The sequence below is a fragment of the Peromyscus leucopus genome, chromosome 3, assembly GCF_004664715.2.
Source record: "Peromyscus leucopus breed LL Stock chromosome 3, UCI_PerLeu_2.1, whole genome shotgun sequence".
NCBI classification, from domain to species: domain Eukaryota; kingdom Metazoa; phylum Chordata; class Mammalia; order Rodentia; family Cricetidae; genus Peromyscus; species Peromyscus leucopus.
The window spans coordinates 110,610,730-110,638,720 of NC_051065.1; the positions used below are offsets into that span (position 1 = coordinate 110,610,730).

Below are 27,991 nucleotides of genomic sequence, written 5' to 3' on the forward strand. Positions count from 1 at the left end.
AGTCTGTGGACAGGCAGTGTGCTGATCCATCAGAGTGCCCTACCCTGTTGCCACATTCAGGTGGCTTCTCTGAGGCTTGTGTGGTGGACAGCCTGCAGCTTGCTGGCTTACCTGTCTTCTCCTCTGTGGTATTGCTGGGGCCAGTTAGGAAAAAGAGAACCCCACAGTACAACTGAATTTTGATAAACGTCTTTTTGAACTAAAGATCCAGGCCCTCCAACCCTAGTGTGTGTTTGGGGATAGATCAGAAAAATAGTGAATTAGAGACTAATGACATTTCCTGTCTGTGGCAAGCTGGCCACTTTGTGTTCCTTGCTTTTCTTGTAGCCGCAATTAAATACTTGACAGAAGCAACTTAAACAGGGACAGCCTGTTTCTCTTATCACTCTTCATTACATGACAATGTCACATGACTGACACGCAAACATGTAACTCGATATGCAGAAAGTCACCTTGCCCAGATAGAAGACTTGTGATGACCCTATAGACTGTACAGAGGGAGCCCCACGACTTCCCCTGATAATGGTTACTAGGCATCCTTTGTGTCTGATGCGCCATTAGTGATGGAGTGAGTGACTAGCAGTATCTTTGTGTCCCTCCTCTGTAGTCCGTAAGATTGAATTGAGCTTCACATGCTCACTCTTACTTCTCTCTCTGTTAGATTTTTTTTTTCCTCTCATGTCATATTGTGTGCTTAATTTGCAAAGATGTCTTAGAGTGCCTTAATAACCTAAGAGGAATTCACTTCAGTATTTCCCTTTTTGAGACAGGGTCCTCTACCCTCACTTCTAGGTTCTGTAATTAAAGAGGTGTGCCACCCCACCCTGCAGTATTTCCCCATTTAGTTTTATTTCTTTTATGAGAGATATATTTTCTCATGTAAAATGCTGGTATGTGGATTGAACTGTTAAGTTAAAAAAAAAAAACCACAAGGTGTTTATTGTTGAAATTCTGTTCTGATAGGCAGTTGCTAGCAGGCTTTGAATGGCTCTCAGTTAATCTTTTGTTGTTGTTAATGATAATCACTTTGAAGCAAGGGGTTCTATCTCCTCATCATTTGCCCCTGGTTTCCACTGGGCTAGAACAGAAAAGGCTGGCGATTCAAGAGGAGAATGGCTGTCATTTGTGGGATACTAGAATGGGAAACCTGAAGTGACGCACATTAATTTGGAAAGTGCAATGCATCAGAAGAGAGATCTCCCTTGTAGGATTCTTGGAAAGGGGACTGGGCAGCTTTGGACTCATTCCTGTGCTGGTGGCAAGCTGACCACTTCATGCTACTTTTAAATCTTAGGTGTTAGTATTTGTCTTGTTTCCACAATGAAATACTTGATGTAAGGATGGTCACAGTGTGAGCGGACACAGCCCATCATTGTATCCAGTCAGGCAGCAGAGAGCAAGGATACCTGCCCAGAGTTCAGTTTCCCGTTCTTAGTGAGTGTAAGACTCTAGCCTGTGGGATGATACCACCTGCATTAAGGGTGCGTCTTCCTACTGCAGCTAGCCTAGTCTATATAATCCCGCACAGACAAGCAAGAAATGTGTTCCCATGATGAGTTTAAATCTGACCAAGCTAACAGACAGGACTAACCATTACAACTTGGAATTTCAACATTTCCTTGAGCTTATAAACAGAGTTGTTGGTCATTTTGCCAAGTGTAATAACATTCACTCTTAAAGTATAATTTCTTGTTCCTTAGGTTCTCTGGTCATTTACAATGTATTCATTGTAGCTTGCAATCTACCCTTATTTATTTAAAAAAAAAAGTATCTTGTTATGTGATTGTTCTACCGAATAGTCAAATTAAAGAGGTAAATGATACCTTAGAAACGATACTTTATGGCCCCTCAGTTATAAATCACTTGGCTGTTTATTAAAGTACTATACGGTTATTTATCTTCAATCATAAGGTTAGAAGGAAGCATTGATTGAATTCAAGCATAATTGCAGTCCAATACTTGGGGATGGGTAAGTCCTGCTTAGGATATAACCATGTCCATTGTTCGTGTCGTCAGTGATGGCAGCACATCTTGTAGGGACATGCGAGTTTCATTTTCTCTATTTCACCCAGGATCCTCACATACACTCTAGGATAGAATTGCTTCTCTGCTTGTTGCCGAGTGGGATCCATGTTGAATTGTAGCAGGGTCCCCTGCTTCTGCCTCTTTGATGGTAGCTGGGTTTATTGCTGCTTACTTATTAGTGCCCTGGGTCTTAACAACCTCACTCAAACAAAACATCTTAATTGGAGGCATTAAACAGGTCACTACAGTGACCCATTTTGTAGCTTTCAGTGCCATAAAATGGGTATGTTATATTTTGGAATAGAAGGCCTCTGAGCATAGCTATTCATTTTCTTTATTTATAAAGCATTTTAGAATAACAGCTTACATCTGTTTGGGGTATAAAATCTCACATTGTGAAGAAACATTGGTGTTGTTATGTTCTGCCCAAGTTAGGAGCAGCGTGGAGCGGTGTGCGCCTCACAAGTGTGTGGCACATCGCCATAGTGGTTTCCTCTTACTGGGAACGACAGCAAGCAGCCCCCAGTTTTGACTTCACATTCGAGAAGTTTCCACACAGCAGGAGTTTATCTTATGAGGGACCTTTCAGTACTAAGAGCTCAAAATAAAATTATATTCAAGCATTTACAGCATGTTTAATTGCCTTAGTCTGTCAGTTAATCTTGTTTTAGGGAGCCAAGCTGGGGTTCACTGTGGGCTTTCTTGTCTAAGCAATGCCCCAAGGAATAGCTGAACGAGGGCCACACCATTGTATGATATGTAAGTTGCTTCTGTAAGCCGAAGGAAGAATTTCATAAATAATTTGCAATAGAGGCAAATGGACAAAATATTTATCCTTAGAATGAAAATTGAATAGTCTTAAAAGCCAGATAAGTTCTGGTAACATTCAGTGCAGTCCTAGGAGTTATTTTAATCAAAGAATGAGCAATGATTTTTACAATAATTTAAGCCTTTTTTAAAATTTGCAGGTGAGACCTTTAACTTTGTCATAGAATGTGATGTCTTCACATTTAGGAAGGAAAAGTCCAAAGAAACTTAAAATTAGAAACTCCAAGTCCTGCCTTTACTCCTCTTGGGGGTATCTCTCTGCACAGTATACCTTCTCAAGATTTTAGAAAAGTTTTTAGAAGCCAGTTTTACTGATTTTGGTATTTATTTCATTGAAAATGCAGTTCTTGAGTTTCAGGATGGACAATGCCAGATTTGTTTTTGAATCAAAACACTAGATTTAACATCTTGTGGGACTGTGACATGTAGGGTGGGTGGCTGTTTACTTATGACATAAATAAGCTTCTCTGAGATTTTCATTTGTCAACTTAATCCAAACTAGTGATATTGACATTTACACACAAGCACACATGCGTTCACTACCATTTTCTTTCTGAATAGGACAGATTCTGTCTCTGTGGCCACTGCCATTCCCGCTCAGGGGCACTATCTACTTTAGACAGATGCTGCTAGACTTGGAGTTTCTGAGTAAATACAGCAATAACTTTCCACCCTGAGTTCGTGTTAATTCCTCCAAAAGATGTGGGGGTGCTCACTAGTCAACATTGCTGACAGTCCACACGGGCACAGTCTAGACAATCGATCCCTCTACAGAGACGGCAACACTGGGGCCTCTGGGACCCCCGAGTGTCACCTCTGCTGGCACTGAGTGTGCTGGAGTCCACCAGAGTTCATTCTTATTTTGGAAATGTGGGTGTTGTTTCTTTTTTTTCAGAATTTTAAAAGTTCAATTAAAAGCGAAGAAATTGTACTGAGTGAATTTATAAGCAGATAAACATGGTTAAACATCTATCTTTGCAGGTGAAATAGTAGTTAGGGTTCTGAAGTCAGGTGGTCTGACTCAAGTTCTTGACTGTGTCTTTTGGCAAGTTACACAGTTTCTTTGGACCCCAGCCTCTTCATCTATCAGCAGAGTGAGGACAGCACTGATTGGCTTTTGGGTGATTCTGACCCATAGTTCCAGTGCTCACTGTAAACACTTTCTAAGTGTTATGACCTTGCCCTCTCCTGAGGACTACAGGGGACTTTCCCCTTGGCCCGGGCCGGGTTTACTTTGAAGTCTGCATGGAACATAATCTGTAAAGAGCTTTTCTTTCTCTAGGGTGCAGCCATTCCACTCCCAAGTAGTTGGCAGGCGCGCGCACACACACACACACACACACACACACACACACACACACACACACACACACTTCCCTCCTCTTCCACTTCTCCTCTTGTCTCCTCCCTTTCCTGTTGTCTATCTTCTTCCACTTTCTTTCCTTCATCCTACCTGTTTCTTCCTCCCTCTTCCCCTGCTGTCCTCCCCTGCTGTCCTCCCCCACCCCTCACTGTCCTCCCCTGCTGTCCTCCCCCACCCCTCACTGTCCTCCCTGCTGTCCTCCCTCCACTCCTTACTGTCCTCCCCCACCCCTCACTGTCCTCCCTGCTGTCCTCCCTCCACTCCTTACTGTCCTCCCCCACCCCTCACTGTCCTCCCTGCTGTCCTCCCTCCACTCCTTACTGTCCTCCCCCACTCCTTACTGTTCTCCCCTGCTGTCCTCCCCCACTCTTACTGTCCTCCCCCCACTCCTTACTGTCCTCCCTGGCTGTCCTCCCTCCACTCCTTACTGTTCTCCCCCGCACTTCTTTTTTCCACCCTCACTCTCCTTGTTTTACTTCCTTCTTGTCCTCTCCTTCGTCTTTCTTTATATTGTCTCCATCTTGCACCTCTTTCCCTTTCCGCTCTCTCACCTGCTCTCTTCTGCTCAAAGGCTCTTCGGAACTCTCACCCTGCTTGCTGAGAGTACCCGGCCATAGCTCTCACATAGAACCTGGTTGGGTCTTCCTGTTGTGGTTGTTGTAGATGTGTAGTGTATCTACCGTTTCTGTGTCAGCCTTGGCCCTGCTTTCCCTTCAGTTCCCGAGGCTTCACAGTGGTCTTGATGTTCCTTACACTTGAAAAAGCAGAGGGTCTATGACCAGAGTTTATCAGTTTTTCAAACATGTACTACACCTGTGTATTTGCTTAGTAATGGCCATGTTACAGCCATGACATGAAGTGAAGCCCTGTGGGTTCTTACAATAATGCCAGGTCAAGCACTGATATATTTTTTACCTAATTTGCATTATTTTCCTCTCTCTCCAGATTCCTTTCTCCTTGGTCCAGTTTCCTTTGTGGGAATCCCTGAAAGTAAGTTTTTAATCATCATTTGAAGATTTCTTGCTAGTGCCCAAAAGTGTGGGTAAGCAATGGAAGGAGATAATAGTGAGTGGAAGTTTAAAAATTCCAAATTACCGGCACCTGAAAGTGTTTCTCCACACACAGGCTGGGGTGTATGTGCATGCTCACACATGCACACACACAGAAATTGATTAATTAAATGACTTACACATGCATAGACATTGCTTTTGTTTTTCATCATTGAGGCAGTAAGAATGGTATGAATTACATGGGTCTTTGCCAGCATTGTAAAGGACTTAATAAAATGAATACTGCATGGTACAGGTCGGCATCGTCATGTCCAGCTTCAGTGTTGCACTGTGCACAGGTACATAGAGAGCTGTACTGAATTGTAATGTAGACCTAGGAAGACATATGTCCTAGGAGGATAATGGTCAAGAAAGATCGAAAGTTCTTGTTCAAGTAAGAAAGGTTTATAAATAACCAAGCAGGAAAATGGCAACGTATCAAGGTAGGAGCCGGGCTGGGGACAGTTCAGCAACACCGTGCTTGCCTCGCATGCTTAAGTCCCCAGTACCCTGGTCCTGCAGGAAAAGGGAACAGACACAATCCAAGCTGATGCCGCCATAATTTTACGGGGTTTCTATGCATGTCATACCTATAGTAAACACTTAAAAAGTATCTTAAGAGTTAGTTTGGACTCCCAAATTAATCTTACTAAAATTGCATCCCAAGAATAATAAATGAAGTCAAAACATAGTTCTTTTAGAGAGTAAACTGGAGACTTGGAGCCAGCAAGATTCTCAGAAGGCAAAGGCACTTACCTGCAAGCCGGATGGCCCAAGTTTTAGCCCCGGGACCCACATGGTAGAAGGAAAGAGCCAGCTCCTAGAAATTGTTTCTGACCTCCGATCTCATGCCTTGGCATGCATTTGTAACCACTCCCCCATGCATGCATGCATGTGTGCAAACACACACACACACACACACACACACACACACACACACACACACACACACACGTAACTTTTTAAAAATGTAAACTAGGCCATGCAACATTTCTTACATGAGGTCTGATTTTAAAAGCTAGTACCAGCCATTTACTGGGGTTTTGGGATCTTTGGTTGTTAATGTTTCACCATTTCCTTCATGGTGCAGGGTAAAAACAGATTCCTTGGCCAGTGTTTCAAGACGTGATGTAACAGCTATCCAGTGAGAAGGTCACATTCCCTCAGCATACCAGTTCCCCTTTTTAGCGTGTGACAAAAGAACAATGAGGCCAACAGCTGTCCAGCAAACAAGAGCCCCTGTCTAAGTGCCTCAATAACCAATTCACACAGATTCTACACATTCTGATGTCCTGGCACTCCGAGTCCACGGAGGAATGTTTGGGGGTCCAGAGAGGGAAAAAGCATGGGTTAGTTCATTTCTTTCCAAAATATAAGGGCATTTGTAGAATTCTGACTAGTTAAGAAATCACTGTGGATTTTGTAGTAATCACAGATGACAGTAGCATGCTTAATTTTTTTTTTTTAATTTTAGTTTTAATGTGTTGCCTTCATGCATGTCTCTGCACTAAAAATGTGTGTCTGCTTCCTGCAGAGGCCGGAAGAGGGGATTGGACCCCCTGAACTATTTTTACAGATGGTTGTAAGCATCCATGTAGTTGCTGGGAATTGAACTCAAGTCTTCTGAAAGAGCAACCAGTGCTCCTGACTGCTGGGTCATCTCTCCGGCCCTGTTAAAAGCATGTGTGAAGTGCTATGTATTGTTTCATTCCTCTGGGAATACTGTGCACACAGTAAATGTCACCCTTTAAAAGGATACATTAGTTCTGACAGTGTTTCAGCCCGGTTCACTCATACAACTTTATCACGAGTGCCCTTTCTACCCTAAACTCCAGTTACTGCTTTTTGGTGTCACGTAGCAGGTAGCATGTGCTGTGCAGCATTCCATGCTCTGCTTTCTTCTCTTCTGTCAGGCTGTTGGGTCTTTGTATTGCTTCTTGTCACTGGCAGTTCAGAATGTGTGTCTCTGTTCAGTACTGATACACATTTGAGCTATTCCCAGGTTTCAGTGGTTATTCATTGAGCTTCGTAAATATCTATGTGTAGTGTTTGGAAGGGAAACCCCACCCCCCACCCCCCACACACACTCGCTGGCTGCTCAGGAGTGGTGTCCCTGGGCTGGAAGGAGGGTATGTGCTTAATTGTATAAGAATCCATAAGGGTGTTTTCCAATGCATTCTGTATTCTCAGCAGCATGTGTGAGAGATTCCTGTTTTGTGTCCTTGCTATTACATGTTAGTTGATTTAAAGAAAACAACCATTTTATTAGTTGTAGACCAGTGTCTTGTCATAGTTTTGGTTTGCATTTCCCTCAAAGTTAAATAATAGTTAAAGATGTTGTGCATATTTTCAAGTATTCTATGGTTTTATATAATATCTGAATGTGAGATCACAGGTTCTCTGTAGAAGCAGAAACCTTGGAACACTTATTTTTTTTTTTTTGTTTATGGTTTTATCCACTTAAGTTGCTTTTACAGTTATGCTGGGGGATTGTGTCGTTTGGAGAGATTTCTCTGTTGTGTTCATGTAGGGATGTGACTTTCTCAGCCAGGACCCAAGCAGTTCATAGTATGTAGTAAGCAGTGAGTGTCTGGAGGTGGTGGGTAAGCACCACTATCCTAACTGTTCTTTGTCCACATTACAGTGGTCACCTTTCTTCTAAACTGACTTCCTCTCTCTGCCCTCCACTTCTGTTAACCATGGTTGCTTCTATCCACCTGGTCTCTGGACCCATTACAAAGTATGACTGTTCTGTTTCTCTTTGCAGCCACATTTTTTACTCTGTTTTATTGACTGACTTTTTAAAAAAAATTATTTATATTTTATGTATGAGCACTCTACATGTATACCTGCAGGCCATAAAGGGGAATCAGATCCTATTATAGATGGCTGTGAGCCACCATGTGGGTACTGGGAATTGAACTCAGGACCTCTGGAAGAGCAGTCGGTGCTCTTAATTGCTGAACCATTTCTCCAGCCCCCTTATTGACTGACTTATACGGTATGTGAGTGTGAATGAGTGAGTGTGTGTTTGTGTGTGTGTGTGTGTGTGTGTGTGGTGTTAGTGTGTGGTCTATATGAGTATGGTGTGTGTGTGTGTGTGTGAAAGTAGTGTGTGTTTGGGTGTGTGTGTGTGGTATGTGTGCTTACGTGTGTGGGTTGGCATGTATCTCAGTACATATGCACACATGTGTTCATACATGTGGAGGCCCAAAGCTGACATTGGTTTTTTTCCCTCAATTACTCTCCACTTTATCGAATGTATAAATGTAGCATTTGTGACCTTATAAACTTAGGACTTTGCCAGTGGCCATGTCAGAGGAACAGCAGGTGGCAATTGAAGTTCAAGGTGTCAGCCCACCAGGAGGAAACTCTCTGATGGGTGACTCTCATTTAGGCAAGGCCCCGGGACTCCAGACTCCAGAATGTCTTTTGCTTCCGCTGTGCCTTTATGTTTGCTGCTACAGTCTTTCTTTGGCATCTGGCATGGTGTGAGTGGATGTGGGGAGATCCCCACTGCCTGTAATGTAGTATGTTTATCTCATGAAAGCATCTCGATCTACTGGACCTCTGTGGATTGTCAAGATGATTCCTCCCTAAGCTGTACTATCTAACTGATAAAAATAATGATAGCCTATACAGAATTTTGATGAATAAAAGTAAATGCAAGGTTATGTTTCATAACTAAGGCCTATGAGTTACACTTAGGAGTTGCTTTAGATCACAGCTCAGGTTCATGATTAAGGAAAACAATTGAATTTCCCTAGGAGCTAGGCTGACTTTAATTCTCTTAATACTGAAAAGATGCAGTCATGGGTTTCAGTGTGCACCATTAGCTGAAACAAATTTTCAAAATAACTTCAGGTTAGACAGATGCCTGGCTAATGTTTTTTAAGATAAATAACCCCAGAAAAACATTCTAAAGCCCACAAGGACATATAGCTGAGCTGTCTGATTCATTAGGCTAGAGTTGTAAATACAAAACATCCAGATTGTTAATTCCTTGCACCCATTCCTGACCTCAATTTTCTGATATGGGTATGCACCCTGAAGAGTTAAAGTTTTAGCTGACTGATTATGTTTTATGTATGAAAGTTTAGGTTTGTGACTCCTTTAAAATTTCCTATAAGATTACCTCTCAAGATAGATAATAAAGTGATTGATTCTTTGTAACTGCAATTTGCAGCCTGTTAACAAAAGGGTTGGCTGAGAAAATATGCTCCTTGCTTACTCATGGTCTATTAATCCGTGACAGATTACTTAGATATATTGTATGTGGGTTGTCAGGATGACTGTTTTTAATCATGTGAGATTTAAAAAAAAAAAAAAACCCACATTTTTACCTATAATCATTCACTTAAAAATGGAATGTAACCTCTTTGTGACTCCTCTATTGCCTGAAAGAGTTTATTGGGGCATATAAACTATAGAGAGAGAGAGAAGAACAGAAAACGGATAATAAAGAAGGAAATCATCAAGAGGGCATTTGAGTGTCTTTTTTCCCCAAACCCCTCAGATAAAAAAGTCGAGTTCACACCTACGCTGTGGCTTTCCCTTTGAGCCCTGTGCTGCTGGAGGCTGGTCCCCCAGGCAGTGACAGGACTTTGTAAATGTGAGGTTGTATCTCTTTTTCTAGAATGACCACCAGAATGTACTTTCATGGATCTAGATGGGCTGCACCTTTCAAAGTTTAGTCAGGTTTTGATCTGCTCGAAGCTGTCTGCTCTGGGCTGTGCAGACTCACCGTCCCCTACCTGATGCTTGTGTCTCCAGTTGCTTTGTACTTGCTGTGTTGTGTTGAAGATGTCGCAGAACAAGTGGGAGCATTCAGGTAGGCCAAGGACCCTTCCATTGGCAGACAAACGGCATAGGCAGCCATTGTGGTATGGTGATATTTTATTTGTGCTGAAATGTGATTTTATTTGTATGTTAATAAATAAAGTTGCCTGGGGGTCAGAGCTAATAGCAAGCCATAGTAGAAGTCTGGCAGTGGTAGCACACACCCTTAATCCGATCACATGGCAGGCAGAGTCTGTGTGTTCAAGGACATAGCCAGCTTGGAGACACAAGCCTTTAATCCCAATACCAACCATAGAGACCTGGAGGTCTGTATAGACAGGCAGTGACGAGGAGGTCATGAGGTTGGGTTTACAACCGATGAGAAGGCAAAAGAGAAAGTCAATAAAAAGACAGACACACAGGAAGTAGGTCTCTTTCTTAGGGGAAGGACAGCAGCAGCAGCAGGTGATAAGAAGGCAGTCTTGGTCTCAGCTCTTAGCTACTGCTTTCTGACCTCTGGGGCTTTTAACTTTGCATTGGGCTCTGTGTTTCTTATTTAATAAAACCGTTCAGAATTACATCTATAGTGTGGTTTAAGCCAGCGCTGCATCTTCACCTGGGTCAGACCTTGTTTGGTCCAGCAGGATTGCAGATGAGTGCGGTGGGTGGAGGCACATAGCATACAGAGTACTGAAATGGTCAAGCTAATCGAGGAGCCAATCTCCTGTGTCCCCAAGGTCTGTCCCCATAATAGATTGTTTCTTCAAACTACTTTTCAATGAAAAAAGACAGTGCATCTTGAGGAGGACGAATGAAGGGGTGGATTGTTGCATGGTTTATGCATGCCTTGGGCCAGATTGTGGTGTATACCTGTAATTCCAGTCCTTAGGGGGCTGAGGCAGGAGCATTGTGAGTTTGATGCCCTATTCTGGCTTCAACAGATGTTCGTATATACATGGCATGCCCTCATACCTTTTAGTCGTCATTACTAGGTCTTAGACCAAGTGTCACCCTAATGAGATGCTTCCCATCCCCCCTCTTCAAGGTGGAATCTTTCATGGCTTCCTCCTCAGGAATCATGACACCTGTGTAGTCCTTGGTGGCATTTCAAGTGCTTCTTTAGTTAGGCACTTGCCCTCCCTAAACACACTTACCAAAACATCAGTTGTAGGATGAGTAGATACCATGGCAGGCTTAGGTTCCATTAACATCTTATTCCCACCATGCAGAACTCAGAGCTGAGCCTTTCATTAGGCTTAGCTAGGAAAGCTGGGTATGCAGGAGACCTCTGTCATCAAGTCTCTTGGGTTTATATTTGCTTGTAGCACTTTTTACTGTGCAACAGCAGTGACTGGAACAGGTGTTATTTGTTTTCACTTTGTGGCTGAGGAAAGAGCGAAGGGAGAGCCTGAGACAGACAGACAGAGCATGCCAGCCAGCAAATCTTTCTCCCAATCACAGGAGTGCTAAGGAGTATGACTGAGATTTGAACCCATGTCTGACCCTAGCTCCTATGTTCTCAGTCCTTTCACACATGAGCTTGTTTAGGAAGTGCAGTGTCTTCACTGTGACTTTCCCTCTCATATGCCCCACAGCTAATAACAGTTAGTTGTATCCTGTCTCTGCAACCCCTTGAAGGTCGTTCTTCCGGACCAGGGGGTGTATGCAGAGGTCACCCCAGAGCCACCTTTTGTACACATTTGTGTCACATTCCCTACAGCACGTTGCTGTAAAGATGAAGGAATATTGTTATTTGCCTGTTTATGTTTATATTCTTCATGGTTCTGCCTTTTGCACTAGGTGTTGATAGAGATTTGCTAATTGTTGAAGGTTAACATTCTTGATTGAGTTCCACACAGACTTGTAGAACTGTTGTATTGGCTGTTTTATTTATAGGTTCCTTTGGAACTGTATTCACAGCCATAAAAATACATTTTCTTTTTTTAAACATATAGGTTTTCTCTTGCTGAGTTTAGATGAAGAGTAACTATATTATTAAAAGGTATGTTGAATGTCCTGTAGGAAGGTCAAGCTTAAAAACAACAACAAAAAACCAGGAAACAGCAGTTCACAGTGCAGGAGGGGAATTGCTAATTACTTCCAGATTTACATAGTTTACATCAGCTACAAGGTGTTGCAGAATTACATAGTAGTAACTAAGAAATGAAAACATGAAGTTTGAAGCCAAGCAAAAATAAATAAGCTTACGTGGATGAGCCTGTGACGTCATTCTCTGCTTCTTAGGATGGAATTGAAGCCTTGAAATAGGAAACTGGGGCTAGTACACCCTCATTTCCCTTAGAGGCATTATGTACAGTAGTTACTTGGGTATTTCTCTTGTGTGTTATAAGTACCATGCAGGAGCAGTACTGTATAAAAACTATGATTTCAAGTTAAAGAGCAGTAACTTTTTGCTCTTGATTCTGATGTAGTGATTGCTAAATATCTGCCACATCACATCCACAGCAATGCCTTTTATGTATTGAGTAATAATATCATTCATTTCCATAGGTGCTGTTTTGTGAGACTGGGAGAGAGTGGTGTCCCATCATTGAGAGAAGTCAGGGCAAGAGCTCAAGGCAGGGACAGAGGCCTGAAACAGAGACTTGTCTCAGTATTCCTGGGAGATGTGAGCAGACGTCTATTCACCCAAGATACAGAATCAATGACAGGCCAGAGTGTGAATACCACCAGAGTCCACCTTGGTGAACCAATGAGTTTTATTGGGGATACATTCAGGTGTTAGATATGCAGTGCACTATGTGTATGCTATATCTTGGCAGGCATCACTAGTTGATCACACAGCCCACATTTCATCAAACTCATACTCTTGGGAAGCTCACCAGAATGCCGTACCATATAGTCCATGATGTGAGGCTTACATTCTGTTCCTGTTTTACAGTGTTCTCAGCCAAACTTAAGAATTAGGAATTTTGATTCCTAATTCACATGTTCCCTCATATTTACACAAGGTAAAATCATCAAGCACTTGCCCTTCAGGTATTCATGTAGGCATCAAGTATTTGTCTGCTTCTTAAAAATGGCGGCCTGTGAGCCGGGCAGTGGTGGTGGCACACGCCTTTAATTCCAGCATTTGGGAGGCAGAGCCTGGCAGATCTCTGTGAGTTTGAGGCCAGCCTCATTTACAGAGTGAGATCCAGGACAGGCACCAAAACTACACAGAGAAACCCTGTCTCGAAAAACAAAACAAAACAAAAACAAACACGAACAAAAAGACAGCCTGCTAGGCTTATGGCACCCCCGAGATGAAGGCAATGGTCCCTTTTGTAGTTGGTGCTGCTTATGTATTCCACAGCTTTAGTCAGGCTGCACAGGGCACTGAGAGCTTCTGAAGGCTGGTGCTCACAAGTGACTGCTTTGTGTTTTTCTAGTGCTGTGAGAGATCTGGGCTTGTCCTTCAGCTTCCCCTTGTTAACTTGATATGTATCTTTTATGAAACTTTAGTTTTAATTGTCACCTAATGGTTTTGTATGTATAGGGGTTAGTGTGGCATTTGGTACAGAACCCATCTTGTAAACGGTCTTTTTAAAGAGATGGGTCCATCCTGAAACAGAAGGGCAGGTGTTCTTCTGAAGGCGGGAGTATTAAAACAGTTGTGCCAGTTGTTGAAGGATCGTGAGCCTCAATTATGATTTGTTTTATTCTGATGATTACTCGGACAGATACTGAAGTACCGTTCAGTGAATAGGACCTCTGTAGGAGGCCGTGGGAGTATACAGCAGGTGACAACTAGTATTTAACAGCTCGACCCACCAGACAGATAACTCTGTTGGGGAGCCAGACTAGACGAAGGCTGTGGGGTCACTGGCTGTGGAAACCAGTTGTTTTCTGGTTGTAACTTTCTCAGGTGCCACCACTTACCTCCCTAAAAAGAGCAGCTGTAGGGTTCTTTCCACAGCCCATTGGTGTGTGTTTTACATCTTTGGGCACACATTTAGCTGTGGGTAGTCAGGAAGATGATTTATTTCTACTTAAACTGTATAATTCTGATGAATAGAAATAATCCTAGAATATTTTTCATAACTGACAGAGGAAAGTAACAGTATTCTCAGTCACAAAGACAACTAATTTTAGATTTCAGAACAAATTCAAAACAGACTAGCTGCCCCTGCAGAGAATACACGAACCTAAGTTCCAGGTGTTTGTTGCTGAGTCAAGGTCAGACTTGAAGCAACTTTGGTAGATGTAACTCCCTGCAGTAATTCTTTGTGCATGTACCCCAACCACTCAAGGTTCAGCCAACTAACTGTTCTTGTTAAGTCCTGAACTTCAGTGTTATGCTCTGTCTGGGAATGCTAACCACTCAGGCTACATGCTTGTCCAAGCATTACTCACTGGCCAGTCAGCGAGACCTTCCTAGCCTGAGAAAAACGGTGTGACTTATCATGTGTTATGAGAATGGGTTGGACCCTGAAAATGTAACATGTAGTTGTCCAGAGTCTGGCTGTGAGAGAGTCAAGTGAGACAATGAGTGAGTAAAGAGTGGGTGAATGATGTAGAAGTGTGTGAGTGTGAGTGTGTGTGTGTGTGTGTGTGTGTGTGTGTGTGTGTGTGTGTGAGAGAGAGAGAGAGAGAGAGAGAGAGAGAGAGAGAGAGAGAGAGAGAGGTATCAAAGAGGAGCGATGTGAAGGAATTGTGTATGGGGGTGTGCAGAGGGAGCTGAGGAGAGAAAATGAGTAGCTAGACAGGAGAGAGAGCAAGAGAGATTTTCAGAAAGATTCTGAGGTGTATGTATGTAAAGAGAGATATACAGCCGTATGTAAAGAAATGTGTGGAGACAGAGATTTTCAGAGAAAGAGATTTTTTAAGAAAAAGTAAAAGACAAAGTTGCCATCAGAAAGTGTGTGCGTTTCCTTATACCTGTCAAATAGATAGAAACTTACTTCTAAATACCCTCAGATAAAGAAGTTTCCTAACATCCCGCTACTCTGAGGTCTTCTATTCACTGCCCCGGAGCAGCTCTGAGAGCTGGCCTCCCGGACTGCAATAGAGGCCTCTTCTCCCTTCTGCCAAAATAAAATAAAATAAAATAAAATAAAATAAAATAAAATACCTAAAACAAAACCAATACAAAATGAAATGACAGATACAGAAAACTCAGAGAACCTCCCAGTTAGAATAAATATCCCCCCAAAGACCAATCCAAAAATATGACTATGGAAACAGTAGTCCCGAACCTTGTGAAGCAAGTGTGATATCATAGCCCCTTCTACACTTTCCCCAGAACAGCACCTTCTCTGTTCAGGGCTCCTAGAAATTCTTATTGGTAACTTTCTTCACTCCCTGGAAAAGTACATCTAAAAGCCTCAGCCGGCCTAAATTCAGTATTACCCAAAGTGGATCAACTTGAAGGAGACGGCTGCTTGTACATCCCACCCACAGCATGGTCCAGCTGCCGCTGCAGCCGAAGTCAGCCTCTGTGCTCCGAATGGTTCCTAATTAGCAGTTGGGTGCGTCCAGTTTTCATTATGCGCACTCTGACTGAGAGTCCCTGTTAGCTCTAGCCACCTGGTGATACTGCAGTCTCCCTGTTGTGTTTCCTGTTCCTTTTGGTTTCCAAAGCTCATTTTGAAATCTTCACCTTACACATTAGTATATGAGCACTTCACAGGATGATGGCTCATCTGTTTGAACAGGAGTCATGGGCAGCTGTCTGAACAGCTTTAGGAATGCTTGTGCAAGGCTACACAGTAGCTTGGTCAGCTTCCGGAAGAGAGCATTTCCAGGAAGTGGGCATGAGCTGGCTCTGCTGCGTGGCAGAACCTGTTGGTGGATTCACAACTGTCAGTCTCCGAGAGCTGATCCCAAGTGCTGTGGAGATTAGGAAACCTTCATGTTGTCTTAGTCATAATTAATTTGGAATTGACTGGATGGCTTTGAAATACCCTACCATGTACCCATGAAAACCACATAGTGAAATTTTATAATCTCATGAGATTAGAAGCCATATGAAGAGACAAATGAACAAGTCCCACGTTGAGTTTTTTCCAGGCTGGAGCCGGGTCACTGCTTTCCACTTATCTTCAGTGGACAGTAGTGTTCATCTGGGTAGGTCTTTAGAAGTCAAAACACGAGCTCTTCATGGTATGGTTTAATGGAAGATAGCTGCCCGCCCTAGTACTCCAAGCCATTCCTGGTAGTGCCTGTTTGTACCTCTTTGTGAATACTGGTACTGGGGTGTGCCGTGCTGGGATGGGAGAACCAGAGTTTCTCATGTTCTTCTTCCTCAAATAAGCCTTCAGCAATGGCTGAAACCAGATGGTGGTGCATGCCTTTAGTTCAAGACCAGCCTCGTCTACATATGGAGTTCTAGACAGTTAATGTATAAGGTGAAACATTATCTCAAAAGAAAAAATAGTGAAGAATCACTTGGAGGATGAAAACAACTTGGTTATTTGTGTAGCAATGCCCCTGAGTTAGCACGAGTGGGTAGGAGCTAGGCGAATGTCTGAAGTTGCATACTTTTACACAGTAGCAGTTCTTGTCAAATTTAGTTAAGACGTGAGATTAGTAGGCTTGTTCTGATTTCTGTAGTCACCTTTGAGCCTTGAACTATGGATGCTGGCGGGAGAGGACATAGGAACCATGCTGTTTCTGTAGCTCTTCTGTAAACCTAAGATTATTTTAGAATAAATTTGTTTGCATACGCTATTAGAAATCTTTCCTTCCCTATCACACTGTATTAAGAGACGTTTACCTAAGGAAAACCGAAGAAGTTAAGCACGTTCTGATGGCCAGTCTTAACCCTCAAACTTGAATTTCTCTTTGATATAAATAAATGTCTGTAGAGTCATTATAAAATTTCATTTTTATTTGAGAAAAAGGAGATAACATGGAACTGAGATCAGGATTCGGGTACCTGGGGATATGTGATCCTCTGTTTAAATGCTTACTTAACTTAAAAGTGGAGACTCCAACATTGTCTCTCCATTTGGGACCCCTTTCTGTCCCCCCTCACCTCTCCAGCCATTCTTCTGCCTTGGTGGGAGTGACAGTCACACTTATGTGACAGTGGAGATACTTCCTCAGGTGGAGAATGTTACAGAAGCTTGAATTGTGTGTATGTGTGTTCAGAAAGGCCCTTCAGGCGAGAAAACAGAACACCAGAAAAAGCTCTGTTACAAACCTCCAGTAATTGAACAGATGTTGTTGGGAGGAAGCTGTTTTTCTGGACAGCTTGCCTGCTGCACTGTGCCTCCCCTGGAGGTTGTGCTGAGCCTGGAGCCTAGCCTGGAGAAGCACACACAGGCCATTCTGTCTGTCACAAGGTGTGGCCTTGTGCGGAGCAGGACCAGCCAGCTGGATCCGCCATGTGACATCTTGTTCAACACTCCTAGCCCCTGCACCCACCTGTTGTGGTGGTTATACAGACTTTCCACAATTCAAGAAGATGGTCTGGTCAAATCTTGAATGTCCCACTTGGGATGCGCTAGTTACTTAGTGAGCTACCAACAGCATCAGCAGGAATCATGTGACCCATTGCCGGTGCTGTGTTGATTTTTATTGTATTTCCAGTGTGCTCTGAACTTACTTAAATAAAAGCACTATTTAGTCTTTCTGTGAGTGACTTTCCCTAGCTTTTCCAGTGAGTACCCATCCTCTTGTCCTTGCAAACACATGGGCTAAGATACAATTTCAAGTATTTTTCTAATTTATATGTAATACTTTTTATCAGCACAATTCTTATTGTTTTCTTAACTCCACAATGCAGCATTTGTAAATTGCTCTCATCTGTTTAGATTGGTCGCTCTCAATATTAATTTCCCAAGACTTTATATTCAGTTACTAACTTAAAAAAAAAAAAAAAAAAAACCTCAAACTTAAGCAAATTGCTTTGAATATGGCATAGTATGGGTGCTTTATTTACCTAGTCAGTCAGCCAGCCTGTTTTTGTTGTTGTTATTGTTTTTTAAAGTGAGAGTCATCTCATTCCAGCCTGTCCTGGAACTCATTGTGTAGCCCAGGCTGGCCTCAAACTCATAGCAATCTCCTAAGTGCTGGGATTACAGACATAAGCCACCTCACGTGGGTATTTCAGTATCGTAGCAGTGGCAGCTGTGGTCCCTGTGGAATATACCTCTCCCCTTTGAAGACAGAGGCAATCTGTAGATCTATATCCAGTTGTTGTATCGGCCACACCATGTGGTCCCATTCAGATCCGGTTCCACTGCTAGGCTCACTAGTGATTGAAAGTCCTCAAGCTTGAGTGTCCTTGTCCAAAGGATGGCAGAATGCTGCTGCCATTTGCCCACACTTTAGGAGACTGGTGAGGGTCCTACTGTGGGAGCGTGCAGTGGCTGGAGGAGTCTGTTGTGCCTGTTGCTATCAGTCTGATTTACAGTGTGTCCTGAGTTTGCCACTGGCATTGGCCCCTGACTTTTTTTAAATTTCTCGGGGGATTTGGGGACTGTTTTTCCTAAGATTTTTGGTAGTATTCACTTTACTACAAAATGATTTTTTTTTAAATATCTTCTTAGGCTAATTCTGGTCAGGTGAAGTGGCAATTTGGGCCTATCTCTAGAGATTCTATATTCAAACAGTCTTCAGACATCGGAGTCTCTTTTGCTTGTTTCCTTCCCTTCCTTGGACCAGGTTTCCTTTCTTCCCAGAACACAGCAGGCGCCTGTGTGAAGCTTCTGCACCAACAATCCCACTCCCATTTCATAACCCTCCTCCTCCCGACTTACTACTTACCGTATATACCTCCCTCACAGATTGTTCTTGGTTTTGTTTTTCCCTTGAGCTTGCAAGAAGCCCTGGGAGGCAGTCCCTGAACATTTGCTGCATTCATGAACTCCATAGTGTCTTTGACCTCTCCTTCTGCGCCGTCCTTTTCCCTGTTTGTTCTTTACGGTTGCTGTAAATCAAGTGTTTGGAATAATGTCCTCTTTAGATGTCAGAAGACTAAGAATAGAAGATGACCTCTCCTCACTAAGAAACGTGGATCATGTCTGCGTTTCTCCAGTCAGCCTGTAAAGTGAGTGATGTCGTTAAGGAATGGGGGTGTGGCTCAGTAGTAGAACATGTGCTTAGCATGAGCAAGTCCGACACACACACACACACACACACACACACACACACACACACACACACACGGGAGGGGGCATATAACATGAATGCTTTGTGACATTTTTATCAAATGTGTGACTAAACACATAAAAATTGTTATAAAAGATAAAAGTTGTTCCTCTTTACTGTGCCCCATTGGGTCTCTAATGCTTATAGAGAAGTGGAGACAATAATGCTTTCCACAAAGGTACACATTCATTTTCAAACATTAAAGCATTTCCTCAAAATCTACCAAATTCTGTTCTGTAGAGCTACAGACTTTAGAAACAAATTTGCATCAAAGATTCTTAAAGCCTATTTGTTTTTATAAGCAGGGTTAAAGAGCCTGTTTGATAGGTCGAGTTTTAGCACAGTAGATTTAGTAAATACACTTTCAGATAATTCCTCTTCCTCGGAGGGCTGGGAAGAAGGGAGCCATCACAGAACAGCATGTATCTTACCTGTTATTCCGTGTTGGCAGCCTATACTTGACAAGGTAAACAGGGCCATGTGCATCTTGATTTATTTTTATGACATCATCAGATCTTTAGCAGTCCTGTAACCCTCCCAGAGGAAGTTGTCAGTGGGGAAATAAATACCCATGATGGGAGATGGGTGCAGGTCAGCTGTTCCTATTTCATGTGGGCTGTTTGGGTATTTCCCCAGAGCAACACTACTTCCATGTCAGTATACTATTGTAAACATTCACGATAAGACAGTCAGGAGCTCTTTTGATATCATGTGTGGCCACTGTTGTGGGACAAGAGAAAGCAGTAAGATGTTCTGGTTACAAAGGAAGAAGCAGGTCTGACTGTAGTTGACGAAAGTTGATGGTGTCTCCACTGGAGCAGAGCTGAACCACTGAGTGGCCAGTGATGCAGAACACAAATATCTAAAATCATTTGTATTGATAATCAGTTCCTATTAAATTTACATATTAAAATTTACCCTTCACATAGCTCCACGACATGTGGAGTACTTAAAAATGCATCTGACAAAACCAGTGTCAAAGCCTATGAAGCTCTAGCTCAGGGCTGAGAGGAATTATAGGAAGGCTAAGTGAGGGGAGAGATGCTCACTGTGGTGGCTTGAATGAGAATGGCCCACACAGGGTCATGTGTTAGAACACTTCCTCCCCAGGTGGAACTGTTGGGGAAGGACTAGGAGGTGTGGCCTTGTTGGGGGAAGTTTGACAGTAGGGGTGGGCTTTGAGCTTTCAGAAAGGCCATGCCATTCCCTTTTAGTTCTCTCTTCTCTGTTTCCTGCTTGTGAATCAGATAGAAGCTCTAAGTTCTTGTCCCACTGCCATGCCTGCCTGCTGCCATGCTCCCCGCCACGATGGTCAGGGACTGTAACCCTCTGCAACTGTGAGCCACGGTAAACATTATCTTTTATGAGTTGTTTTAGTCAGAGTATCTCTTCACAGCAATAGGAAAGTAAGTAAATGCTTATGATGAAATAGTCAGAAAAAAAAAATCAATATTGTTAATGTGTCCATTTCACCCAAAAACAATCCATGGATTCATGTAAGCTGAATGAGCTCTCAGTAGGGTGTTTTATGGAAATTGGTATTCTGATATAAAAATTCATATGGAAATGTGAAGAGCCTAGAATAGTCAGAATAACTTAAAAAAGAAACAATCTGGAAAACTGAAACTACTTAATTTCAAACTTGATTAAAACCTGTGATAAGAAAGTAAAGAATTAGCATCTATAGGTGAGGACCAAGTAGAGAGTAGATTTTTGGAGAAGGGATTTCACTGGAGAAAGAACTATATTTTTCAAACACTAGATATTAGTGGGTGTTTTTCATACATCAAACAGAATGAAAGAACACCGGCCCAGCCTTCTACCGTAACAAATTAACTCAAAGGTAAAGCTGTAAAACCTTTAAAGAAACTTAAGATTTCTGAACATATTGAAATAGGCAAAGTTTTCTTACAAATGACACCAGAAGGGGCTGGAGAGATGGTTCAAAGGGTAAGAGGACTGACTGCTCTTCCAGAGGTCCTGAGTTCAATTCCCAGCACCCACATGGGTGGCTCACAACCATCTGTAATGAGATCTGGCGCCCTCCTCTGTATAGATAATAAATAAATAATTCTTAAAAAAAAAAATGCCGGGCGGTGGTGGCGCACGCCTTTAATCCCAGCACTCGGGAGGCAGAGCCAGGCGGATCTCTGAGTTCGAGGCCAGCCTGGGCTACCAAGTGAGTTCCAGGAAAAGGCGCAAAGCTACACAGAGAAACCCTGTCTCGAAAAACAAAAAAAAAAAAAACAAATGACACCAGAAAGCAAGATTCATAATCCAGGCATCATGGCACACACCAGTGATCTCAGCACTGAGCAGGCAGCGCCAGGAGGATTAAAACCGGTTCAAGACCACCTTGATCTATGTAGTAAGTTCCAGGTCAGCTTGAACTACAGAGTGAGACTCTGTCTCAAGCAAAATCAAACAAATCTCCTCCATCTGTAATATGAATATTAACATATGAATAGTGTATTATCTTAAAAATAATTTAGACTTAATCAAAATTTAATGCTTATTTGAAAAACATTTTCCAGAGAATGAAGAGATAAATCACAGGTTAGGGAAAAGTATCTGCAAATAACTTGTACTCGGAATATATCAAGAACTTTGAAATATCTTTTATTTAGATAATAGACAACCCAATAAAAATACACAAATATTTGAAAATTCATGGATAGCAAATAAGTATGTAAAGAGAAGATCACCATCATTAAAACCATGGTAAAGGAACCAGAGAGGTGACTTGGTGGTTAAGAGTGTGTACTGCTGTTGCAGACCTAGGCTTGGTTCCTGGCACCCACGTGAGTGGCTTACAGCTACCTGTAAACTCCAGTTCCAGGGCATCTGACATCATCTGACCTCTGGGCACCTATACGCCTGTGCTCATACCATCCCCTTTAAGGGACACAGAGAGAGAGAGAGAGAGAGAGAGAGAGAGAGAACTTAAAATCTAAAAACAAAACAGAAGCATAGTGCACACTTACTAGGATATGAACACTTAAAAATGCTGGCAACCAAGCTTGGGAAGGATGTGGACAAATCAGGACTGGTGGGAATGTGAAATGTACAGCCATTTTTGGAAAACAGCTTGGCAGCTTTATAAAGTTAAACATACCCCTACCTCTGACCTAGCAACTTCCTTCTTAGTTATTTCCTGAGCAGAAGGGAAGACATTTTCCATCTAAAGGTCTGCTTGCAGATATTCACATGGGTTTATCAGCAACATCCCCAAACTAGAAAAACAAAGGATGATGTACCTATGTGCTAGATCATTGCTCGTCAGCAAGAAGGGAATGAAGTCTTGATGTCTGTAATGTGGATGAAACACAGAATAGTTACAAGAGAAGCCATAGAAAAGAAAATGAATGTATTGTATTTATGTAAAATTCTAGAATAGGCAAACCAGTTCGCAGTGACAGGAGTATCAGGTTGCTTAGAGGACAGTGAGATGGCGCTCAGGAGAGATGCTCCCAAAGGGATGCAGAACTTTTGGCTCATAAGTAAGTCTGTGGTCTCAGCTGTAGCAGTGATTGTGTGTGTATGTGTCCACCAAATTTATCAAATTGTATACTTTAAATATATGTTGCTTATTAGATGGTAACTCAGTAAAGCGAAGGAAAAGAGTATTATGGAAGGCTGTGCCTCAGAAGCCTAGATAGAATAGGATCCAACTCCTAGAATTGTTGAGAAGAGATGAGAGACTAAGCATTGTGCAGATGCAGTCATCTCTTCCACAAGGCAGTAAGTGTCCAGGGAGCCAAGCACCTTGTCTGCTACGTTCCCAGCTTACGCCTGGTGTGGGTGTTTGTATGATCCTGGCTTATTATGTGAACAGCACAATCAGGTTTTCACTAATTCTAAATTCATGCTAGGCATGGGGGCACACACCTGTAGTCCTAGCACTAAGGAGACTGGGAAAGGATGATCCTGAGTTCAAGGATAGCCTGGATTATCATTAGACTCTGTCTCAAAGTGTGCCCCCCTTCTATTAAAGTACCGCTCAGGTAACAGCTAGTATCTCTCAAAGGTTAGGTATGGATGAGAATTTTTCAAAGAACTAAGGATTTGGCATATACTGTTCTGGAATAATTATGAATTATAGTATTTATATGCTTAGAATTATATGAGAAATACATAAAATATTTCATTGTCATAAATTTATTATATTTATTTTAATTTGTGTGTATGAAATCCTCCTTGAAAATATTTCCTTTGAGAATCATAATGTGGCTGTCACCCTTACTTCTTTGACTAATTTTAGAATGCAGTTAAGTCCTTGGGAAAATCACTTACATCATCATTGAAGAATTCTACCAAAATAGCTTCTCACTTAAGTTCCCATCCCAAGCTAAACCCACAGCAGGTTCTGATAAACTCAAAGATGGAATAACTTGTATTTTTCTTTTTCTTTCCACAGGCCCTCTGGTCGTGGCGGCGGGGTCATGTGGTGGATTCTTGGCAGTCGGCAGTCTGCGGAGCTTTTGCAGGTGCGAGGGATTATATTATACTGGGAAAAACCGAAGGGTGGGGGGAGGGACCTGTGAAAACGCTAGCTGTGCAGAACAGCATTCTTCAGGAATTCCGGATTGTTTAGATGGACAGAGCCTCAGTAGCTATTTGCAAAAAGAAATTATCTTAGAGGGGGAAAACCTGCTAAAGAGGTGTCTGGTTGAATGACAACCAATTTGTTTTCGACAAATTTCCCTTTTTCTTTTTATCTTTATTAAAGCCTCACTCGGGCCCTTGGCTTATTTTAAGCATGATTTATAAAGTCCTCTGTGTGTGGTGGGGGGGGGGCACTGTGCAGCTGTCTGGTGGGCGCAGTGCTGCGGGCAATCCAAGATTCACAGCCCGTGTGACATGTTTGACAGTGCAGGAGATTAATTAGTATCAGGAGAGCAGGGGCCACTCCCAGCTGACTGCAGCCTGAACTGCACTGGGCGAGAAGTATGGCCTGTGAACATCTGGGCATTTTCGAGACCTTACAGCAGGAGCAGTGTGTCAGCACGCAGGACCGCGCTGTCCGTCACTAAGTGCTGAGGACACAGATGCTTTAAAGAACGTAGTAAATGGTAGGCATGTTCAGAAGCTGAAGAGAAAGGTCTGTTTTGTCATTACAAATACAGGTAAGTATAGTTGCAGTAAAAGCAGAACTTGGCCAGAGAATTGCAAAGTGTTTAGATGCAGTGCTGGTGAACAGATGGCCAGGTAGGTTGGAGGTCAGCAGCTTTGGGGAAAATGATTCTCTTCCAAATATCTGGAACAGTTGGTGGATTTTGTTTGTTTTCATGTAGTGATTAGGAAAACAGAAATCATACATTTTATTGGCTCATTTGTTAATAATTTAAACCCATGTAAGTTGTAGAACTATCAGAAATAAGAACTTTCCTGCAGATCAGGGAGGGTAATAGCTTCCACACCTGCATCGTAGGTGGCGGGGTTAATGAAGGGGTCTTGATTCATCTTTCAGAGGTCAGGATTCTTTGCTGCCCCACCCTTTGGAGAAGTGTACATTTTTGTTGACTGTCTTCTTGGCTGGGGCAGAGGTGTTGGGGGTGGAACACTGAATAAACATGGAAATTTATTCACCCTGGACAAGAAAATCCACTTCTTAGAGTAGGATACTCTAAAACTTCTCTGCCTTCAAGTAAGAAATAAGCATGTTCTGGTATATCCCCTGTGGTAGTTTGAATAGGAATGCACCTCCATAGACCCATGTGTATGAATGCTTGGCCCATAGGGGGTGGCACTATTAGGTGTGGCCTTGTTGGAGTAGGTGTGGCCTTGTTGGAGGAAGTGTGTCACTGTGGAGGCTGGCTTTGAGGTCTCCTATGCTCAAGCTATGCCCAGTCTCCTTCTGCCTGTGGGTCAAGATGTAGAACTCTCAGCTCCTTCTCCAGCACCACATCTGCCTGCATGCTGCCATGTTTCCTGTCATGATGACAATGGACAAAACCTCTGAAACCGTAATCCAGCCCCAATTAAATGTTTTCCTTTGTAAGAGTTGCCATGGTCATGGTGTCTCTTCACAGCAATAGAAACCCTAAGACATCCCTCAAATCATGATTCCAGAGATTTACATGCAGAAACATGGATACTATCTATTTGGGAGTTTGTTTTCTATCCGTCCTCTTTGCTGAGGAATGCTCTGCATGGCACTGACATTTGTCAAAGGGGAGAGGACAGTTTCTGTCACCTGTGGGATGAGGTAGGAACCCGCGGTCCGGGCCCTTCAGGAAGGCAGTGAATCACGGAGGATGCTGTGACGCTGAGCTGGGAAGACCGTGCTCAGAGCCTAGCTGGGCTTTCTGTCCGACAGATGAGATGAGTGGGTGAGTCTCTGCTTCAGGCCAGTTCCTGGAGGAGACCTGGGCTTTCTGAGCACCAGTTTCCTGACCTGTAGCATAGAAATAATCACTCCTCCCTCGAGGGAGCCCAGGATACGTGCGTTGGCCCTCGTGACCTGTAAAACTGAGCAGCTGTAAGGAGTTGTTACTTTTCCAGAAGAAAAAGCAACGCCCCAAAACGGAAAGCTGTCCCCATAATAACTCATCTCTGGGACAGCACCAGAAGATGTCATGATCTGAAGGCATTGTACAGCATAGTTTCTTATTTGAGCCTGTAGATTCTGTCCAGTCATCTTACTGTTTTCAGGTGAGATTCTGTTAATGAAAGAGTTTAAGGCCTGTTGGGGGGGGGGCATTGTTAATAGATCTTTATACATTAGCAGAAAAGAAATATATTTCTTGTTTAGATTCTTTTTCTTTGGGAATTTTGTTTGATACTAACGTTAGAAAAACAAGATGAATATTTTGAAAACATTGCTGTAGGGTAAACATAATTTGAAAACAGTCCAAATTGAGTAAATCGGTGTTCTGCAAGAGCAGATTGCAGCCCTGTCTTGCACAGTCGGGGAGATGAAGAATGGCCTCCTACCCACAGCCCTGTCCAGACATCCACACACCGCCTTACCAACTCCCTGCTCTTCATGATCAAACTTGCCCTCACGTCAGAGATCAGAGTTCATCCACATGTGCTTTTCCAAGTTTCAATTGGCCTGGGTATTGCCAAGGACTGTGCTGTGCCATCCTCGGCGCGTTCTTCTGTGCCCATGCTTGTTTCATAAGCTACTTGGCACAAATACCCACAAATGTCTCTTGAGATTGGAGGTGTTGATGGCTTGTCATGCTTAGAAATTCCCCTGGCTTCTGGTCAGGATTAAAGTAAGGAAAAAGAAGGACTTTGCCAGCTTTCTCACTCCAGGCCTTGATCTTAAATCTAACGATGTTGAGTATTAATGTTTACTACTATTTTGGTCTTCTGGTATCTTTGGATCAATTTCTTTTTTTTTGGTTTTTTGAGACAGGGTTTCTCTGTGTAGCTTTGCACCTTTCCTGGATCTCGCTCTGTAGACCAGGCTGGCCTCGAACTCACAGAGATCCACCTGGCTCTGCCTCTCGAGTGCTGGGATTAAAGGCGTGCGCCACCACTGCCCAGCCAATTTCTTATACTTACAAACATCCTTATATTCTCCTAAGAGAGAAAGTATGGGGCGAGAAGAGGCTCTCACCCCTGAACTGTAGAAGAGGATGAGGATTGTGTGTGAGACAAAGGTGAGAACCGCCGGCACTGTCTCTCACTGGAGCCTTGCTTGGAGCCTGAGGGGGAGGAGGACAGGAAGGAGCCCTTGCTCTTGAATGCATCAGGTCTGAGGCTCCAGGAGCAGAGAGGAGCGGAGCTGCCGGAGGTGGGCTTGGGGCCGCCTCCTCAGTGCCCTCCTCAACGTTCCTAGCTTCTGCTCTGAGGGAGCCGCTCCAGGCTGTCAGAAAGAAGGGGGTTCCTTCACCCATTAGAGGGTTATTATTGTGTTTGTACCCCAAGGCAGCAAGTAGTTTTCCTGTGAAAATCAGTTCCATGAATGTGGCCCCAAAAGCTGTAGCTGAGCAGTCCGTGAAGCCCCCTGAGGAGAACGGTACACACGAGAGCAGCCCGTGTCTGCTGTGTGTGCCCCATGGCTGTTTCCTGTGATGTGTTAGTGTGTTCCTTATGGTTGCCCTGTAAGTAGACTATACAAAATAAGTAGTCCGATATTTGAGGGTCTTCAAATTGATTTACTAATGCCTTACATAAAATACTGATCTCAGCATGGAAATACAATAAGGGCCTGTGTGTTTTGAGTTCATCTTTCTTTTGGACTCTTTTATGGAGCACAGATCTCTGGAGGATATGCAGGTGTCCACAGGAAAGGATGGTTAACCTCCACTGGTGGCCAGGGCAAGTTTGACTTAGCTATCCAAATTTATTATGTGTTGTCAGCTTTATAAATTATTTAGGGCAGCTTGTGAATATTTTTACATAGGAGGATGAAGTTTAATGCTCAGGCTTATTTTATTTAATGAGTTGTGGTATCAGTCCTTAGGTGTGATAAGAAGATCATTTTAAGGGTCAGGATACATGTGATCTCATTCCTAGCTCATTGCTAGCTGCTTTGTGGCCATGGGTGGATGCTAGTGATGGTACAGGCGTAGTTCTTGAGAGCCTGGCAAGTTAGCAAGGGGTGGCGTTCGTGCCAACCTTTCCCTGCCCTTTTACAGGATGAGCTTACATGTTTAGTTTGTTAAAACCATAGACTTGTGTGGGGCACCCACTAAGCATATTGAGTGCCTACTGTGTGCGCTAGATTGAGATTGGAAGGAAAATCACCCAGTCTCTCTACCCATGTCTTAGTTTATTTTCTATTGTGATAAACACCAAAGAGCAACTTGGGGAAGAAAGGGTTTATTTCAGCTTATAGTGTATCCTGAAGAAAAGTCATAATGGGAACTCAAAGCAGGAACTAAATCAGAGG

The 27,991-nt window shown here is 43.0% G+C and overlaps 1 protein-coding gene across 4 annotated transcripts in view; it reads left to right on the forward strand.

Moving 5' to 3' along the window:
• Positions 1-27,991, forward strand: part of Slc25a26 (solute carrier family 25 member 26) — a 115,729-nt gene that overhangs the window by 78,791 nt on the left and 8,947 nt on the right. For 3 of the 4 annotated variants that reach the window (XM_028855359.2, XM_028855377.2, XM_037203936.1), the window contains 2 exons: positions 5,162-5,206; positions 23,561-23,630. In XM_028855359.2, the coding sequence (XP_028711192.1) occupies positions 5,162-5,206; positions 23,561-23,630 (115 nt within the window). The remainder of the gene's footprint in view (positions 1-5,161; positions 5,207-23,560; positions 23,631-27,991) is intronic. The other variant, XM_028855366.2, reaches the window with a different exon arrangement.